The following is an 11,893-nucleotide window of genomic DNA, read 5'->3' on the forward strand; positions in this document are numbered from 1 at the left end:
CAAGGTTCAAAATGGCCTGTTCTCTCTATAGTGGTCTCTACTCAGGGAGGAAAAATGAAACCTACAGGATATACTGCCGTTATTTCAGCAACTACTTGGCTTGGTTTAGCTCCTGTCACCACCAGATTCACAATGTGCAGTATTCTCACCATGAGTAAGGGCAGTGGCTGATGACGGGCAGAAATAAACCGGGTTATTCAGTCTACATGATGGCAATCGATCCACCTATGGCCTCTATCCACAGGCACTAAGCTAATTTTAGGGAGCCTTGCAGTCTGGTGATTGTAGAGTTAACACACTGGGAGCCACAGGAGCTGATTTGTGCTGATTACCCGGGCCTGTGTGACTGTGTGCTCCGAGGCCAGGTGATTGTGTGGGATCCTGCATTTGGCACTTGTTATTGTTGTTTTCCACAGAGATGCTAATCATCCAGCATGCGCCGGAGGCATGATTAAATGTCACACAGCTCCCTCGGTTTTGGCCCTCTCACTGTGAATAAACCTTTCTCTCCCACAGGCTGGGGCGGCCCGGAGACTGCGGCCACGCTCTGCACACCCCGGGCTGAGCGGAGCCACAGCTCCCCCTAGCTGTCACACCAGGTAACACAACAACAGTTACGTCAGGGTGTGTGCAACCTCAGTCGAACATCACCCCACACTGAGCTTTTATGACACATTGGTGTGGGATGGTAACATTTTAAAAATGTTTACTCAGATGCTTGGATTGTGGTGGTTCAATTAAACAACACTATTATTTAACCAAGTTCTCACTCAGTCTTTATGTTCTCCCCTTGTTAGTTTCTGTTTTTGTCTCGCTGACTCTCATGATGAAACGGTTGTCAAACTGAAACAGTCATCGAACAACAACTGTGGGAAATGGAGCTTTGTGCAATTAAAACATGAAAACAGAAAAAGCCAATACTGCCCTCATGTGGTACGGTGTTATCACCTGTAAACCATGTGGATAACTTCATAGTACGGGATGCAGTGTCAAAAGGGTAAAATGATGAATTTCTTAGCACTGAAAGTCAGTCTGTCTGTACTCTGGACTAAATCTTGTATACTTTAAACAGCACATATGTGCAGCAACTAGTAAATAAGTATAGGAGAGCCATTCCAAGTTATAAAAGCCTTTTTTGACAAACTGCATTTCTATGCAGGTGTGTTTGTTGAGAGACTACAGGGTTCAAATATTGTCACTCCTATACCTCAGAACAGTTGATTTTTTTTATTATTTCTGAGCAAAAACAACTGCCTTGCACTTACAGCTTTGGTGAGAATCAATCTGAGAAAGCAGAAAATGAGTGTAACAGTAAATGGAGATGACTTCAAGGAATAAGGGAACAGTCTTTCTCTGAATCCACAATGAAATCGATCCTCAGTGGAGATCTCCACAGTATCCACTCCCCACTGAATATATATAAACTCGATAGACAACCATTGCTTTATTTTCCAACTCCAATCCTAATATCAGTACAAAGGCTGAACATGTGACATCATTTAAATACATTTAACCATTTCCTTGACAGAATAGTCATTATCCGTGGACACGATTCATTATTTGTAGACAACAGCTACACAGATGAGAATTATAGCAAAAATACTTAATACTTTTTAAAAGCATGATACAACTTTGACTTCATATTTCATTCATGCTGACACTGATGAAAAATATAGAAATATACATGGCGTTTTCCATTAAGCACCACAATTCATAATCATGATTATTGTCACTTCAGTTATAAAAAAACCACTTAAAGGAGACAAAAATTGTGACACAGGTTTTCCCTATTCCCAGAAGTACACCTTAGCATGCAAGAACTCAAAAGTACATGTGTTATGGGATACGATGATGAATGAACAGCCATGCTTGCAATGACGTTTTTCTATTCATTTTGAACAATTCCTTGTGATAATCAGATGGTCCTGTTGTGCTGACGCAAATCTTGTTCTCTGTTGAGAGCCAGAGTGTACTTCTCCAACTCTGTCTTCAGTTTACTTGCTTCTGGTCGGTCCTCTGGATTCGCACACAGCATTGACTTGATTATTTTGTGCTGTAACAGAACAACAAAAATCATAACAATTTTAATAAGGATATCAGACTGCATTATTTTTTGGGTCCAAACTCGATATTGCAAATAAATCGATAATGATAATGATAATGATAATGTAATAATGTACCTCTTGGGGAAACTTCCGTGAAAACTCGGGGGGAAGTTTCTGAATTCTGACTTCTTTCCAAATCTGGAATTCATGCAATGATAATAGGGAGAAAGAACATGTAATTAGTCTGACACAAACTAATAATTTGTCCAGTGATGTTCTGATGAACTTTGCAATTAAATACATGAGAGATTAAACAAAAGAGAAATTATCAAGTTACATCTTAAATGGTATCTACACTGCTTTGTGATACCTGCCTTTGAGAAGAAATCAACAGTACTGGTAAATACCTAGCTGGTTCCTTATTTGTATGCAATTGGCATAGGCCTATAATAGTATTTCATGCTAAAATTGTCTTAGTAAATAACAGTAAACTATTAATAATAACATATACAGTAGAATTTTGTATTCTGTCTTTGAAAAACTCACCGCTGCTCTTTCCACAGCAGTAAAGAGTTTCCAAAGGAGTTCAAAGTAGATCAACCCCAAAGCAAATATATCCACTTTTTTGTCATAAGTGCGCTGGCTCTCCTGTCATAAAACAAGAACACAATATTGACAAGAGGCACTTGAGTTACCTAATGTCCCGCCATAATCACCAGGACATTCAACATAACCAGTTATGCTAATTAACTTAATTGATGCATTAATTAGCAATATTTCTGTCACATAACACGTGTCTGTGCTCACATTAACACATAGGCCGTATTAATATGAACTCCATATCTTAAAGCATAAAGTTATAGTAGTTTTTAAAAAATCATTTTTTCCTCATTAATATGCGAATTTATGCAGCAAGGTGTTGCAAAATCTAATCAGATCATCTACTCTATAGGGAACCTGTGGTGTAAGTATGGAGTTTCTATCATGTACTGTTCTTGAGTTCTGTGTCTACACACAGACACAACATAACATCCTGCATACCATGTGCCATCGAGGTGGGACACAAATAGTTGGAATACATCTTACCGAGCTCATTCAAACAAAAACACACATTTTAAAACAATCTAGAGAGGAATCATAAAGTAAATGTGAAAACAGATGGTCTTACTTGTTCAGGAGCCATGTAAGACCTGGTTCCTGTGCACTTTGTTCTCTCTATCCGGTTCTCGTCATCGTCATTATCCTCAGCAGTGACCAGACCGAAGTCCCCAATCTTCACCTCTCCTTCCCTTCCAAACATGATGTTGAGAGGCTAACCATTGAAAAGCAACAACAGCAATTAACACAAATAACTGATGTGTAGCAGTAAAGAATATATTCTGATTGACTCTGTCTCACCTTAAGGTCCCTATGGATATGCTTATTGGAGTGGATATACTCTACTCCATTAAGTATTTGCTGAATAATGGACAGACTTTCTTCCCTTCTCTTGGGGGGGTCTCGCTGATGGGTATTCTTGTCATCTATCCACACTCGAAGTGTTTTCTTGTCACATAACTCCATCTGAATGTAGAGGTACTGAGCAGATGAATCGCTGCTAGACCTAGAAAAGTAAACAACAAAAAAAATGACATACCCTCATGTTTAGTAAATGGTTAATAAGTACAGTAAGGAATTGAATGAGTGGGTGTGACTTACTGGGAATTGCTGTAACTGTCACTTATGTCACTTTTGTAGTCTGAATCCTCAATCCAAGATGTGTAGTATCTAACAATATTAGCATGCTGAAAGTCTATCAACACCCCCACCTCTCGTAGAGCTTTCCTGATCAAAGGGGTTACAAGAAAATGGCTCAGTTAATCACACTTTCAACGTATCAAGCACTACATCTGTAACTGACACATTTCTTTCACACAAGTACCATCAAGTGTACAATGAAAACAAAAGACAGCATCGTATATACTAGACTTACTCTTTATAGTGGACGATCTTTACAGCAAAATACTTCCCCACAAGTTTTTGTCTTGCCTTGTAAACACGACCGAAGCCTCCTTTGCCGAGGCGCTCTATGGAATCAAACTCTGATGCAAACCTGTTGAGATTAACAGATATTATAGAGGCAAAAAAGTGAAAACCTAGAAATTATTGAGAGACAACACACAAACTAAAGACCACAGAGGTATTAAGAAAAACAACAAAAAAACATTCCAGCATTGCAATTCAATATTTAAATTGACCTTGAGATTACTGGTTGGGTCGGTGTCTTCACACTGGGACTACTTCCTGTCTTCTTTACTTTTAAATCAGGGATCACGCCATCCTTGGAGAATAATATAGTGACATAATATGGAGTTTAGAATGTTGAACAAATATCAAGTAAATTAATAAAAATCATTCAGATGGCCTGTGGTCCTACCTCTTTGCTTTGTTTCTGTGCCTTTCCGAAATTTGCTGCAAGTCTAACAAGACAGGAAAAAATGATGATCAAAAATAATGTCAGGTAAAATGCTTGGTGTACAGTAGGTCTCAAGAAATTACTTACTTTATTTTAGGCTTCACATCAGCATTTTGCTCCTTTGTAATGGGAAAAGAAATATAACCAAATCAAATTTAAGCAATACCTTTTAGAAGTGTATCGAATTACAGTAGATGACAAGTTAAAGCTACATGAAGAGGTTATTCATTAATAAAACACTGGAAAATGTGACTTTTTCAGTTACAAACAACAGACCCAATGATCTGCTTTGTTGATTCCCTGTAAGCTCTAAGAATGACAGGCTGTGTGTAAAAGGCAGTGGACAGGGGAAAGAATGACATGTGCTGGCAGAAAGCAGCAGATTTCCTTTAAGCGTTACAGAGTGTAAGGACTACAGAGGTTATAACTGACCTGAACCTTGGGAGGGTTTGATGAATCGGTGAATATCACTGAGTAACTTGAGCTTGTTGCCGCGCTTTGTGTTGTTGTATCAAGGGACTCCCTTGGAGAATAGAGTCAGAGACATTAGCAGAGCATTCTCAAAACCAGACTCTACTATCTGTTCTATTCCAGTCTTAACAAATGCCTTACAACGTGCTTGTCGGTGTGGAGACACTGGGTGGTGCTCCATCTTCAGACACAGTTGACCTGAAGGACACCTGAAAGCCACAAAAGTGTTTGGCTGTTACATTTTACACCATGTTCCATAGTAACTGATGTATCCTGATATGGGATGTAACAGCATTCTTTTATGATAATGTTAGACCTATCAGTTAAAGTGATATTTCACTTTGGTGGAACATTTTCATTTTTCAGTATGTTACTCCATAGATGTTCAGAAGCAGTCAGCCTGCTGATCTGCTGTCACCACTGTTATTCAGGGGTTTTCCCCAGCTGCCAATATCAGTAACTTCAGACAGGCACAGACACTTCTTAAAAGGGTGGTTCCAGTACACAGAAAGAAAGAATAATACCTGGGTAAGCAGTGGTGAGTGTGGGTCTCTAGAGCAGCAAATCTGAGTGGCTGACTATTAAATACCTGGCTGTTCCAGTCAGACTGTTCTTGGAGAGCAGACCAGGCCAGCTGAGCTGCATTTTGCTTGGCTTCCTTGGCGCACTTGCCCTCAGCTACAGGGTAGTCCTTACTGTCGATAACTAATTTGTAGAAAAATCTGTGCATTGCGCATACAGGGAGGAAATGTTTAAGTTTAGGGTGTTAAGATTCCAATATTGTATACGCTCATATCAATCTAGAGTGTCTGTCTGTAGTGTCTATTCAGCCTCCACAGGGGGTTAATCATACTTACTGAGGGTTATGGGGTGGACCACATCTCTTCACAAGCATGAAGTCATGGAAGCGTCTTGTTTTCTGACAATAGTGGTTGACGATTCCTATGAAATTTGTCTCTGCAAAGCTGGGTTCTGTAGAGCTCACATTCAAGTCCTTCATTTTATCACTGTAATAATACAGACAAATCACAAACTAACTCAAACCTAGTGGTGAACTGAGTCAAAACACATAGCGATTGCTAACAGGGAAATGTTTCGCAATGAAGAAGAAATCAACATGAAACAGCGTACTGTGATTGTTTCTACTCACCAGACGCCCAAAACTTTTTGATTCAATTCCTCCTTTTGTTGACCCGATGTAGCATTGCTATTCTCATCTGTGGTCTTGAAAATGAAAACGTATGCTTTTAATTTGATTGACTGACTGAACTGTGGCCTGTTGTGTGTGCGATACCACAGACTTACTTATTTACTTCAAAATTTATGGCAACATTATCATAATCCATTTTTCACCCACAATGACTAGCAGCTCAATTCCTGCCATTTCTGCAATTCTCTATTAATGGTTATTACTAAGGCAAGAGAAACTAGACAGAGAAAGCTACACCAGTGTGCACCATTACTTACCCCTGTAGTGTGACTGCCACATATCTCATTATGCGCAAGCCTAGCTGCCTCCTCCTTCGCTTCCTTCTTTGTTCTCCCAAAGGCAACTGGGTATTCCTTATCATCAAACACAAAGCTGCAGCATCTAAAATCACAAAAATATTATTTAGTGTCTTTTAAAATGGTGACTAAACAAGAAAGAGAAAAGAAGTATGCAGCAGGGTTGAGGCCATCCATGAATTGAATTGAGAATGCATGGTAAGGTCCAATTCAGTTCCTGGAGTTGGAATTGGAATTGCATCAAATGCCTGAAAGGTAACTTTAACATATTCAGTATTGATAACATATAACACTACATGTAATCTCAGATATGTGGTAAGAAAAAAGAAAAACATGGAATTTCACAGAGTTTCATTGAATTAAATTAAACTTCCTGAAATTCCAGTTCAATTACAATTCTGTTTCCTGTAGTTTTTTTCAAAATCCAATTCCAGAGTTAATTCATGAATTGACCCGACCCTGTTATGCAGTATTATGCAGACTTACTGAGTAGCATTATTTGGGCCCAATCTGGTCGACTCCACAGGCTTTATATTGACCCTGTTCTTCTGACTCTGTTCGTACAGCCAGCTTACGTAGCTGGGTTGAGTGATACTTTTCTGATAAACTGGTGCGGTATGACTTTCAACTGACACTTCCGTCTGTCAAGAAAACAACAACATATAAATGAGACATTTGCAGTAAACTGTCTCTCCCATTCAGCAAAGAGTGATGATATCTTCTTCTGAGATCTTACGGAGTCGGCTGGATCCTGTTGTTGTTCCTTCCCCAAGCCGATCAGGGCATTTTTAGCAGCAATCTGTTTGGCCTCCTTTTTGGTCTTCCCCACACCATCGGGATACGGCTGACCATTTACCAACGCCCTCAGGCTGAATCTGAGGAATATAAACAGGGCAAATTGACTCTGGAGGGTGGTGGCTGTGGGGTTACATTGATTACAAAAGACATGAATTCACACACTGGAATAATGTGCCCCAGTAGTCAATTTATTAACTTCACGTCAATGTTTTGACCCCTTTAGGTGTTCTTCAGGGCACTAGAGGGGTCAAAACGTTGTTGTTAAGTCAATAAATTCACTATGGTTCAATTTGCAGCTCCACTAGAGCATGTGGGGGTCAAGTGCTTTGCTCAAAGGCATTTTGGTGGTTGCAAAGAAGGGCTTTAACCAGCCACTTTCTGGTCAGACAAGTTCAATGAGGCCTGTAAAGTAAAGCAGACTGCTCCAACCATTCACCCACCCACTCTCTGAGAAGAGTGACTCAGAAGGACAATTTACCCAGAATTCTGAACTAAACGACTTTGTGCCTTAGGCCACAACTTGTGACAATAACTTCCTGACCCAAGTCCAATTAAACTCAACCCTCTTGAAAAGTTACTATAATATCCTACAGTAATCCTATGGGGACTGATTCCTATGGGGCGTTTCTGTGGCAGTGATTTACAAGTATTGTACTTTATGGTTTATTTTTTTTTAAGAATTTTCGGTAGTATATTTTTGACCTAGCTACATATTTTTAGCATTTCTATAAGATTTATACAGCATCCTGCTACAATGTATGGTGGGATTACTGCAGTTCTTTTGCATGAGGGTATTGCCTTCTCGTGTTGAATCATTTAATCGCCATCATCACATTGTCTATCCTATGGCAGCGACCTCTGACCCACACTCCAAGCGCTTCGCATTTTGGTGAGCATGACTATGCAGATCTCAAACGCACAGCTCTGTAAATCCCAGGGGAAACAGAGAATTCATCAACTCACGTTTTACTGTGGTCGGGGCCAACAGCGCCAACGTCCTCGTATTTCAGCTCCGAGCGGCTTCTCTGCGAATACTCGTTTAGTTTAGCAATATAATTATCCGTTTCCATCGTAAATTAAGCTTAACTCGGAATGTGAGCACAAAGATAAATAGATATGTGAGGAGAGCACTGAGCTCACAATAGTACTGTCTCCTTTTCCGCTTTCATCTTAACTCTGCACTCTCGTCTTTGCTCACTTTCTGTTCAGTAACCTGTCCTGCAGTAAGTTTCGGTTTCTCAGTAAATACGTCACACTGAAACATTACTTCTAGCCTAAAGGGGGCGCAGCACTGTCTTATAAATTGCACAGCGGTCCCTTCATTTGAATTTTATACATTTTAACAACTATAATCCTTAAAGTGTCCACCGTGCTCTGCCTTCAACTGCTGTCGGATATCTAAACATTTGAAATTGAGGAGCACACAGCGTGGTAACTTGGTCTGGGAAAATGGGCATGTCCCAACGAGTTCCAGAGATGTGGCGTTCAGGGACAGCATGTAAATTGAAGAAGTGTCAATAACTGCGGTTAGTGATGTATTTTGTTGTTAGATGTTATCGTTTGGCATTCTGTGTCAATAAATAGTTTTGTTGATGCTTGTATTTTCACACTTTGTTACACATTTTTGTTTTGAAACAATCTATTAAAACATTAATTTCATGTCTGCTGTGAGGTATCTCCTGTTAATTTCCAACAGCAGCTGTGCAAGTAGCTCTGTTGCACTTTTGTTACTACGTGCGGTTGACTTCTAATCTCGGAAGTAGGAGCTTTCAACGAGCACTTGAGGGCAGCAATGGTGCATTCATTTACGGATATCCTCAATTTGGTATAGTAGGAAAGTCTAACTCGTAATTCAGAAATTAAAGGGGGAAAGAGAAAGTAAAGGCCATAACACACATTATAAAAACTACTGTTCTAATACTGTAGTAAATTTTAGAAGAATACTGTGCAAAAATCCTAGCAAAACTTTTAAATACCATGCAGCTAGGTCAAACAATTATAACACAGAAATCCTATAAAACCAAGGGAAAGGGAATCTACCATAATTTCCCGATCAAACATTAGTAAGTACATAAACCACAAGGTTTCATGTATTTACACAAGGTAGCAAAGGGTAGAAAACTTAAAACATTTAATGAAAACACATGTATGGAACTGTTCCTAATCACATCTCAGCAAAAGGGGAGCCAAAACTCTTTTATCTTGTCAAAATTATAAATAATACAAGGTATACAAAATTTTCTCAGCATTCTGTACACAAAGAAAAATGAAAGGTCGTCCCAAAAATAGCTGGAAGAGAAATGTCCTTGCAGAGATGATAGAGAACAGATTCAAATGGGGAAACCAAAAACATCTTTATCCAAACAGACTGAGCTAGACACTGGATTACTGTATGGATGACGCTACTTATTGGAGGTCAAACACTTCTAACTGCCCTTCCACTGACAGGAAGCTGCACACATACTTCTATATCAAGTTCATTCGTGGTCTGCTGCTGTATCCCCAGGACAGTTAGAACACAAATCTTCTTCGTCTGTGAAAAGCAGAAAAATCGACATCAGCGCGGCAATAAAAACAGCAATAAAACTGCAGTGTTTTGTCATCACTCTTACCATTATACGTGGTCCCACACCATATGCAGTAAAAATGGACTCCTCTTAGATAGGATGTCAAAATTTGCAGCTTGTCAAGGGACTGCAAAAGAAAATGAAGCACATATCACATATCTATTCATTATATTATTGCTCTGAATGAAGTGTCACCCACTCGTACTGTATGCATTGCTGCCTGTATGCAGAGTGATTCGAATGTTTATTATATGTCTGACTGTCCCTTGTATTGTCTCGGCACCAAAATTATAAAGACAAATTCCTGTGCATTTATTGCACAACAGTGGTTCTGATTCATATCATACGAAGATTACACATTAGATCACATCAGAAAACAGTGTTAGTTGAATACTAACAGTTAATTCCACGATCTCCTCCTCCTCTTCCTCCTCCTCCTCCTCTTGCTTCTCCTCGGCATCGTCTTCCTCATCAGCCTCAGCTTTGGGCCAATACCAGTCTTCTCTTGGGACAGTGATGCGCTGAAATGAAAAGGGAATTCAGCCAAAGGATTCACAGTAAACACCAATGCTATCTCAATGGATTGTCAAAATAAAGGTAACACCAGCAAGGTAAGGTAATACCAAACAATTCTCTCTGTGATATTGTTTCTGTAGTGATGTAAATCACTTTTCCTTGCATGTTTTTTTCAAATTCAAACCAAAAGTCCGCCCCACACACAGTCATGTCTGCACCAGTTTACTGTGTTTACTGCACTCTGGTACAGAGCCACCAGAATGAAGCCATTCTATAGTTATATCTTGAAAGTTTTTCCAACCTTCTGACTGTCCAGCTGCTCACAGGCCCGCTGACTCCTCCTCAGATCTCCTTCAATCTTTCGCTCCTCTCGCTCAGTCCTTACCCTCACCCTGGGATGGGAAAAAAAGCATAAGCTCATGCTCAAACATAGCACACACACAGACTGTATAACACATGTACTATAGCAGGGTAAAATCAGCTGCAGACTTCACCTAAAATCCTCCATAGATTTTGTCTCATTCTGCTGTTTGGCCCGCACTTTCTGACGATAATGTTCAAGTTCCTCCTCGGCTTTTCTCTTCTTGACCTCTTCCAGTCCAATGCCACCTCTGTCTGAGGAATCACATACAGATTATTATATAAACATGATAATCAATTAAGTGACTTGCATGTTTTCAAAGGTAAACACTGTGGATTTAAAACTTACCTGTTTTGATATTAAGTGGAATTGGATCGACTCTCCCTGCTCCTGAGGAGGCAAGAGAGATGAACATTAATACGCAGAACAAATGCAAGAGCAGCTGATAGATTTGATCACTTGAGGAAACTTGCCCTCCTTCCCAAGGCCTTGTCCTGCTTTGTAACCCATTTTCTGCAGAAGCGCAAATCCCTTGTTCTGGTTACTGATGGAGCTATGCAAAGCTGCTTCTCTGCTCTCCTTTTCCTGCTCTTTGAAGGTCTTCTGACGGTTCTGGATGTTTTTCTCATGTTGTTGTGCCTCCCTCTTCATTGCTGTTTTTACCCGCTTCGCCATGGGTACACCAGGCTTCACATCTTGTCTGACAGAGAGAAGAATAAAGTTGTTAATGGGGGAAAAGGTAACAATGGCAAATAAACCTGTTAGTTACATATCTCATCAATGTTTTTAGGTTAGAGAGCCCAGCTACCACTTCTAGATCTTCATAACTGACAGAAAACTCTAATGTATATGCCTCAATGAGCTAACATAAGCTTAATAGGACTGAAACCATAGCGCAGTATAACATAGCATAGCAACATAACATCAAAATTTGGCAGTCTCAACTCCCAGGGCTTTCAATACAAATCCAAGTTACACAAACCGCTTACATTTTGCTGAGAAATGCGTCAGACATATAGTCCTCTTCATCGTCAGACATGTTGCCCGCGTATATTGTATGAAATAACAACTCGAGTCCTCAATTAATGCTCCGGTTTTGCTTTGCTTCCACTGATGTTTGGGTCGTTCAACAATACCTTCCGAGTAGCTCCAAGCTATGCAATAGGTGTATAGT

At 39.8% G+C, this 11,893-nt stretch overlaps 2 protein-coding genes across 2 annotated transcripts; both read right to left on the reverse strand.

Annotated features, from left to right (window-relative positions):
- Window positions 1-1,212: 1,212 nt before the first annotated feature.
- On the reverse strand, window positions 1,213-8,584 carry eif2ak2 (eukaryotic translation initiation factor 2-alpha kinase 2). The gene is made up of 19 exons (XM_071903374.2): window positions 8,239-8,584; window positions 7,214-7,352; window positions 6,964-7,118; window positions 6,439-6,562; window positions 6,122-6,195; window positions 5,829-5,978; window positions 5,561-5,693; window positions 5,113-5,180; window positions 4,933-5,023; window positions 4,588-4,619; window positions 4,462-4,504; window positions 4,283-4,365; window positions 4,018-4,137; window positions 3,744-3,869; window positions 3,444-3,648; window positions 3,214-3,357; window positions 2,592-2,693; window positions 2,181-2,243; window positions 1,213-2,053 (listed from the first exon to the last, which is right to left on the reverse strand). Exons 1-19 carry the CDS (start codon window positions 8,343-8,345, stop codon window positions 1,916-1,918), a joined length of 2,097 nt encoding a protein of 698 aa, XP_071759475.2. The 5' UTR covers window positions 8,346-8,584; the 3' UTR covers window positions 1,213-1,915.
- Window positions 8,585-9,392: 808 nt separating this feature from the next.
- gpatch11 (G patch domain containing 11) lies at window positions 9,393-11,829 on the reverse strand. The gene is made up of 8 exons (XM_071903406.2): window positions 11,709-11,829; window positions 11,193-11,419; window positions 11,068-11,109; window positions 10,853-10,973; window positions 10,660-10,750; window positions 10,241-10,363; window positions 9,888-9,969; window positions 9,393-9,808 (listed from the first exon to the last, which is right to left on the reverse strand). The coding sequence occupies exons 1-8, from the start codon at window positions 11,756-11,758 to the stop codon at window positions 9,753-9,755; spliced, it is 792 nt and encodes a 263-aa protein (XP_071759507.1). The 5' UTR covers window positions 11,759-11,829; the 3' UTR covers window positions 9,393-9,752.
- Between the last annotated feature and the right edge of the window lie 64 nt (window positions 11,830-11,893).

Source organism: Centroberyx gerrardi, chromosome 15 (genome assembly GCF_048128805.1).
Source record: "Centroberyx gerrardi isolate f3 chromosome 15, fCenGer3.hap1.cur.20231027, whole genome shotgun sequence".
NCBI classification, from domain to species: domain Eukaryota; kingdom Metazoa; phylum Chordata; class Actinopteri; order Beryciformes; family Berycidae; genus Centroberyx; species Centroberyx gerrardi.